Source organism: Cynocephalus volans, chromosome X, assembly GCF_027409185.1.
Source record: "Cynocephalus volans isolate mCynVol1 chromosome X, mCynVol1.pri, whole genome shotgun sequence".
In the NCBI taxonomy this organism is placed as follows: domain Eukaryota; kingdom Metazoa; phylum Chordata; class Mammalia; order Dermoptera; family Cynocephalidae; genus Cynocephalus; species Cynocephalus volans.
Genome location: NC_084478.1, coordinates 85,894,331 through 85,902,470, shown reverse-complemented (window position 1 = coordinate 85,902,470; position 8,140 = coordinate 85,894,331). Strand labels below are relative to the sequence as shown.

The 8,140-nt window shown below is 37.0% G+C and overlaps 1 protein-coding gene across 1 annotated transcript; it reads left to right on the top strand.

The window, feature by feature from the left end:
• Positions 1-5,302: 5,302 nt before the first annotated feature.
• Positions 5,303-6,316, top strand: CYSLTR1 (cysteinyl leukotriene receptor 1). The gene has a single exon (XM_063084425.1). The coding sequence runs from the start codon at positions 5,303-5,305 to the stop codon at positions 6,314-6,316; it is 1,014 nt and encodes a 337-aa protein (XP_062940495.1).
• The last annotated feature ends 1,824 nt before the right edge of the window (positions 6,317-8,140 follow it).

The window sequence follows — 8,140 nt, the reverse complement described above, 5'->3', positions numbered from 1 at the left end:
GATTGCGCTAAATTGTAACTGCACAGCCACTATGGAAATGGATAACTAGTTAGTGCATTAAGCTGGAACTATTACACTTCTCATAAATGGGTCTTAGAAATTTATAAACTTTCTTCAGTCAGTACATCTTTATTGATATACAGAAATCTGGGACAAGCTAAACAAACTAAACAAAAAGTTTACTGCCTGATTAACAAACTATAAAGGTGAACTCTGAGTAATTCCTCACCTGCAACCCACACTTCACCCGGATGGTTACATATGTCAACTCCTTACCTGGAAAAGGAGGGACAATTTGGAGAGGGAGAAGAAATTGGAGGAGATCTGAAAAATGATTATCTGAGGACAGAGTGGACTCAAACTGAAATTGTAGCTGTAAGTTCAGTTTTCTACTTTTAAAACTAGACCATGTTTTATATTTTTACATTTTCTTTATCTTCCTTTTGATTTTCTTTTTTTGTCAATAGAGTTCATTTGGAAAGTTCCAGCTTGTTTCTACTTGTAAGAATAAGCTGGAGGAAGATGTTTATTTTGTTAGCACTTGGACCACAAATAAAGGAAAACTGGCCAGCCTCTGGGGACCTTGCAGACAGGAATTAAAGTTGCCACAGGACAACAAAAATTTTAAAGAAAAGCATTCAGGTTGCCACTGGTTCAAGAAAGCCCTTCTCTGCTCATTTCTTGGACATTTGTTATACTTTGTTAGATTCTTGGATATAATTTAATTGAAGAGAAGAGACATATACTCATGAAAAGTTAAAGATACAAGGTTACAAAACAGTTGATCTCCAAAAAAATATAATATATGCCAAATTAGTGAAATAAACAATAAATGCTATTATGAGTTTATAGCAAGAAGAATCCTTTAAGCTATTCTTTCTTCAAGGAGATCTGTCCCTAAGCCATCCCAGACAGATATACTTGATATTTTTAATAATTATTTTTAACGAGTCCTAGCAAACTAGATCCTTGAATGTGAACTTCCAAATTATTTTCCCTTTGAAGTTTATAATGAACTCTTTAGAAGAGGAAATAGGGGAAATATCATGGTGTTATAGAGAAAGAAAAATTTTTTAATAGTGCATTCATCTTTAGATACAGAAGCCACATGCACACAGCAGTAAACATCTATGACCAGCCCTGGTTTGTATACCAAGTTTCTCCCCTGGGAATGTGGATGGAAAGAGAAGGAGGAGGCACAGAATCCAATGACTGGCCATAAATATGTCAGCGACGCTTTAATGTCCCTTCACAAACTCTGGATCTGTGCTTAAGGCTGCTAAGGTCCAATGACCCTTCTGGATTGCTTCTAAAGTACTTAACTTTCTTTTCAATCTTATAATTTCAGCTTGGGCTTCTTTTGATATTACACCATAAGAAGCACCATCCATCAAACGAAGGAACATTTGTGAAGGGTACTGCAGTGCCAGAAAGAGGTAAGTCTCCATTTTCAAAATGAACCTTGCTTTTTTTCAACTCACAATTACCTTAACAATGTAACTTTTTTCATCATCTGAACTGAAATAAAATCAATTCCATTTATATTTATTGCTTTTTTAATTAATCAATTGATGACCGATTTGTTTAATGCTAAGATGGCTCTTAATATATTGTATTATAGCTGCTCCACACTTCGAAGCTATCACTTCTTTCCCCCCATCAGACTATGAGCTGCTTGATGACGGGGTTGGGGTCTTAGGCATCTTAGGTTTCCAAAGGAACTCTCTATATTCATCTAGTGAGGGTCACATTATTGGGCAACAGTAATAAATTCTATAGAAATGAATTAAATGTTGTTTCAGACAAGTAAAGCCATCATCTCTGAAATGAGTGGTTTAGACAATATGATCTCTACCACTGTAGGATTAGCTACTTGTTTGAAAGTTTTACAATCTTCTTTGTATGACCTAATATGAATCACTGAATTGGCTTAGTTATAAACAATTGAACCTAAATATTGAAATTTCTAGAAAAGTTTATTTTGGTCTGTAAGGGCTGGGAAGCTTAATAATAGGACTAGAGATTATCTGCTTCTTTGTATGGTTTTTAGTTTTTATCAGCTTTATTTGTCATCTTTCATTCAAAAGTCTGAAAATTTCAAATTTATAATATGCAACAATAGACAAACAAACAATTAGTCTATGTCAATGATATGGGTGTTTCTTAACCTTACTGTTAGCCTTATGATTTAACACCTTTCTTTAGCAACTTTTCACTTACACAGCAACTTTTTATTTAAGCAACTTTTGATTTACCCAACAACTTTAGGCTCTGAGGCTAGAAAGGTTTTAAATTATATTGGAATGAGAAGATAATTCTAAATGGTTCTAAATGATAAATAATACCTTCAAATGATAAACTTGTTTTATCATTTATTTACTCATTCACTCAATTAACACTTATTGAGCACTTATGGGTAAAGTGCATATGTGCTAGGCCCTGTGTGGGATGCTTTCTTACATATCAACCAGATAGTCTATGAGGGAAGGTAATTCATTTATATAAACCATTGATTTGCAAGATAGACTTAAAGTTCCCTAGAAGTTCAACAAAGATATAAATTACTTTGGACAGAGGCTGAGGGAAGAAGGTATAATTTGAGTGGAACAATGGGTGGTTTTTGCATATTTACAGATGGAGGAAAGGGCATTGCAGAAAGGAAGAAAGGGCATTTCAGGAAGAAATACCATAAAAAAAGACAGGCAAGTGGGAAAACTTGTAGCACGTGTCCCTGGTTTAGTAAAATAGTTGTTTCCTTGAACTATAGAATGTGAAAAGGGGAGACATGAAAGGGAAATGGGAAAGGTAAATTGCAGCCAGACTTGTAGGGAGCCTTAAATATAACGCCAAGAAGTCTGGATTTTATTTTGAAGGAACTCGGGAATCACTGAAGGTTTTAAAGCAAAAACATGACATAATTAGAAGCTACAATGTGTGGAAAATTACCCTGGAAAGAGTTTGTAGCAAGATAGATTGAGGGTTGGTGATGGTAGGAAGGCTGCTGGTAATTATCTAATACCTTTGAAGTATGGTTCTTTCACAGGCTGTATAGAAACAGGATAGAAGGGTGGTTTCCAGGGGCTTCAAAGATGCTGGTCAAAAGACAAAATTTCTGTTATAAGATGAATAAGTTCTGGAAACCTAATGTACAGAGACTGTAGTTAATGATAATGTATTGTATACTTGAAATTTGCTGAGAGAAGATCTTAAGTATTCTCACCACACACACAAAAATGGTGAGATGATGGATGTGTTAATTAACTTGATTGTGATAATCATTTCACAATGTATACATACATCAAATCAGCACATTGTACACCTTAATCACATGTAATTTTCATTTGTCAATTATGCCTGAATAAAGCTGGAGGGAAAAAAAGGCTATATCAAAAATCTCAACAGCACCATCTAGTACCTCACAGTATAATGTTGCCCAGTTTGGGGAAAACACAGGGCTAACAAAACTTTAGCAACTGTAAAACTAGAACTTTAAACAGTTTCCCTCTCTTCCACAACTGCACCTGAGTTCAGAGAACCAATGTTGAAAGAGTCAGGTAACTAGAAAGCAAACATAGAAATAATGCAAAGGTTGGGAATAGTGGTCTCATTTTTCTCTATGGCCTCAGAATGGTTCGTCTTCAATTTTTTTTTTTTTTATATTACACCAATAGTTCTTGGTAAGAATGACATTTTTTAATGAAAGGGAAAAAACGGAACAACCAGCTAGGATGGCTAGATAGGTGGATGACACATCCTCAACAGCAAATATAATTCCTAGCAGTAGTAAACCTGGGAAGTTATACTCACCTACAACCACCTACCATGGCTATCTGTTTCTGTATCCTTGGTACAGAGATGAGATCAGTCCCCTCCATTATTGGCAGTTCTTGCATGCTCAAGCAGTCTTCCCACTTTACAAACCGCAACCCCTCTCTCACCAGGGGGCAAGAGTTGTGTAAAAGGCCAACACATCAAAGATTTTCTGCCATTTTATATACTGATGAGTCGCTTCCATCTTCATAGAGAATAAAAGAGGAGAATCTGGAGAAACACTAAAGAAATCATTGCTTCTACACTATTTGTCCCTAGCTCTCCCTGCTCAGAGCTTGTTGATGCCATGACTGACATAGCTGAACTAGGGTAGACCAGGTAACAACCTCTTGCTATAAGAGAAATGACTGTATAGTGGTAAAAAGCAAGGCTTTGAGTACGACTCTAGGAAGAGAACACAGATGAATGGCTACAACAATTTTCTCACCCAGCAAGTATATTCTAACTAGTTATAGGACATCTTTCCTCAGAGCCTTAAATTATGGTGCACATTTTAGAAATGTATTTCAAGTCTCTGGAAATTTTTTTCTCATCCTTAAAATAACTAGATGGTTTCTGAGGTTTCTCCAACTATCGTGTTCTGTGGTTCTAAGTAGAGTCAACCATGTGCTACATTAAGAATCTCCCCCAGGGGAGTGAGTTTCATTAATAACAAATTAGATTATTTCCCCTAGGTATGAGCAACACCCAGGAGATGTTACCTAGGAAGCCCTCTTCTTGAGGGAACCAAGCGTTTTTATCCCTCTAAGAGAATTCAAAGCTCTTCCGATAGATAGATAGATAGATAGATAGATAGATAGATAGATAGATAGATAGATAGATAGACAGACAGACAGACAGACAGACAGACAGACAGACAGACAGACAGACATTCATATATGTGAAACTACTACCTTTAAAGTTATATCTAAGGGCCAGCCCGTGGCTCACTCGGGAGAAAGTGGTACTGATAACCCCAAGGCCGCGGGTTCGGATCCTATATAGGGATGGCTGGTTTGCTCACTGGCTGAGCGTGGTGCTGACCACACCAAGTCAAGGGTTAAGATCCCCTTACCGGTCATCTTTAAAATAAATAAATAAATAAATAAAAAATAAAGTTATATCTAATTGGAAAACTCATTTAGAAGAAAAATTTACAGAATAGCACTAGAGTAGTATGGCTTAAATTACAGGAGAGCTGTTTTACCTAGGTCTTGAAAGGTTAAGAGGAAGTCCATCAGGCAAACATGAGTGGTAAAGGAGAAGAGTTTTCTGGATGCCTATAGGATCTAAACCCTTCTCCTGGGGTCAGGATGCAGCTGAATCCCTCCTCATTGCCTCACCACCCTTGCTTCCTGATGGGGTCAAAAAGTATATATAGTGACACTATGAAATAAAACATTAGAACTTTCTGTAATTTACGGTCTGATAAAAATTGACAAGAATTTTTTTATATATATTGTAGGCACCAAGCAAACATTCCTAGAGAAACATGGATGGAGTCGAAAACCTGACAGTATCTTCTGCCAGTAATAACACATGCCATGACACTATTGATGACTTCCGCAATCAAGTATATTCCACCATGTACTCTATGATCTCCGTTGTGGGCTTCTTTGGCAATGGCTTTGTGCTCTATGTCCTCATAAAAACATATCATGAGACGTCAGCCTTCCAAGTATACATGATTAATTTAGCAGTAGCAGATCTGCTGTGTGTGTGCACACTGCCTCTCCGTGTGGTCTACTATGTTCACAAAGGCATTTGGCTCTTTGGTGACTTTTTGTGCCGCCTCAGTACCTATGCTTTGTATGTCAATCTCTATTGTAGCATCTTCTTTATGACAGCCATGAGCTTTTTTCGGTGTGTGGCAATTGTTTTCCCAGTCCAGAATATTAATTTGGTTACACAGAAAAAAGCCAGGTTTGTGTGTGCTGGCATTTGGATTTTTGTGATTTTGGCCAGTTCTCCATTTTTAATGTCCAAATCTTACAAAGATAAGAAAAACAATACCAAGTGCTTTGAGCCTCCACAGGACAATCAAGCTAAATATCATGTTTTGGTCTTACATTATGTGTCATTGTTCATCGGCTTCATCATCCCTTTTGTTATTATAATTGTCTGTTACACAATGATCATCTTGACCTTACTAAAAAATTCAATGAAGAAAAATCTGTCAAGTCGTAAAAAGGCTGTAGGAATGATCATAGTCGTAATGGCTGCCTTTTTAATCAGCTTCATGCCATATCATATTCAACGCACAATTCACCTTCATTTTTTACACAATGAGACTAAATCCTGTGATTCTGTCCTTAGAATGCAGAAGTCAGTGGTCATCACTTTGTCTCTGGCTGCATCAAATTGTTGCTTTGACCCTCTCCTATATTTTTTTTCAGGGGGGAACTTTAGGAGAAGGCTATCTACATTTAAAAAGCATTCTTTGTCCAGCATGACCTATGTACCAAAGAAGAAGGCCTCCTTGCCAGAAAAAACAAGAAATATGTAAAGAATAGTTTAACTCCATCTCCAGTGAAAACCAATGAAAAGAATTTCCCAAACAAGTATTTGCTCAAATCATTTACAATAAAAATAAAATTTTTCATTAATATTGACAAATACTTAACTATGTGAACCTATAAATCTATATCATTTATGCCCCCACAGTATTAGATAATTAAAAATATTTTAAGTGTTAAAAATTGGGTTCCGGGCCGAGCCCGTGGCGCACTTGGTAGAGTGCTGCGCTGGCAGCGCGGCGACGCTCCCGCCGCGGGTTCGGATCCTATATAGGACTGACCGGTGCACTCACTGGCTGAGTGCCGGTCACGAAAAAACGACCCAAAAAAAAAAAATTGGGTTCCGAGCTGGCCGGTTAGCTCAGTTGGTTAGAGCACGGTGCTGATAACACCAAGGTCAAGGGTTCTGATCTCCATACCAGCCAGCCGCACCCCCCCAAAAAAAATTTCAGTCCAGAACTATGAATTAAATTATAAAAGGTTTTTTGACTATTTGCCAGGAGGTAGAAAATATTTGTGTATTTGCACTGCAAAATATGGGTCTGAGAACAAGATTTTCCTCCTCAAATAAACACTTTACAAAGCATAAGAACTAGACTTTAATATAAAATTAGAAAATAGTTCTCAATTATCCTAACATATCCCTTTGCATTCATGCCATCACATGAGAACTGGAGATGACCCAGGGGCTACATAAAATGTACTTTCAGCCTCTTCCTTTGTAGTACTGACTGGCTAGGCAAAGTAGGGCCATTTCTTCCAGAAGAGAATATACAAGTACTAGAACAGACTAGCTAGTATACAGAGAAATGGTCCTAAAGAATCCATGCAATATACGAACTGGTCAAAGGCCTGTTTCTCTCCAATTTTCTTCTGCCTCTGCCTCAGGCCCCCAAAAGAGAATGATGGAGATGTTTTTAGCTCATTGAGGTTCCTATAGGGGATTCTCCCCTGCATGACATATAATACTTTCTTAAGCTGGCACTCCCATATATGAACAAAAGCAATTAAAAATTTATCTGAAGAAGAGAAAAAGGGGTCTACATTTCTACATGACTATTACTGAGATCAAAATAAACTAAAAAGGATTTTTTTTTTTTTTTGGCATGGATCAGATTCTCCTTCAGAGCCTCCAGAAGGAACCAACCCTGTCAACACTTTTATTTCAGTCTTTTGACCTCTAGAACTGTGAGAGAACAAATTTCTGTTGTTTTAAGCCACCCTGTTTATGGTCATTTGCTATGGCAGCTCTAGAACTCAATGCCTTTTTTTTTTTAGTTTTTATTTATTATTAGCATATTCATTCTAACAAATCATGATATTTCTTTATGCACTTTGCCTGACCTATCACTTCCCAAACCCCCTCCCTCGCTTCCCCCCATCTCTAGTATCCTTAGGTTTGTTCTCTCCTCCTGAAAGTTCAACATGTTGTTGCGGTCTATTCTCTCTTTCTTTCCTTCATTCCTTCCTTCATCCCTCCTTCCCTCCCTACCTCCCTTCATTCTTTCCTAGAAGCCAGTTATGAGTGGGAACATGTGGTATTTCTGTTTCTTTGTCTGGCTTATTTCACTTAACATAATTTTCTCCAGACTCATCTATGTTGCTGCAAATGGCAGAATTCTGAAGAAAAACTTTTTCTGGTTAACTAATTTCATTTTTTTATTTTTTATGTTCTTTTTTATTGGAACATAGTTGATTGTACATATTTGTGGAGTACAGCATTGAGTATCAACACCTGTGTGAAATATGTGATGTTCAAATCAGGATAATTAGCATATTCAACATTATACGATGTAATCAATTTTCGTGGTCCT

What these genes read in the sequence shown, in the direction of transcription:
- CYSLTR1 (XM_063084425.1), top strand. Translation starts at nt 5,303, where the DNA reads ATGGATGGAGTCGAAAACCTGACAGTATCTTCTGCCAGTAATAACACA.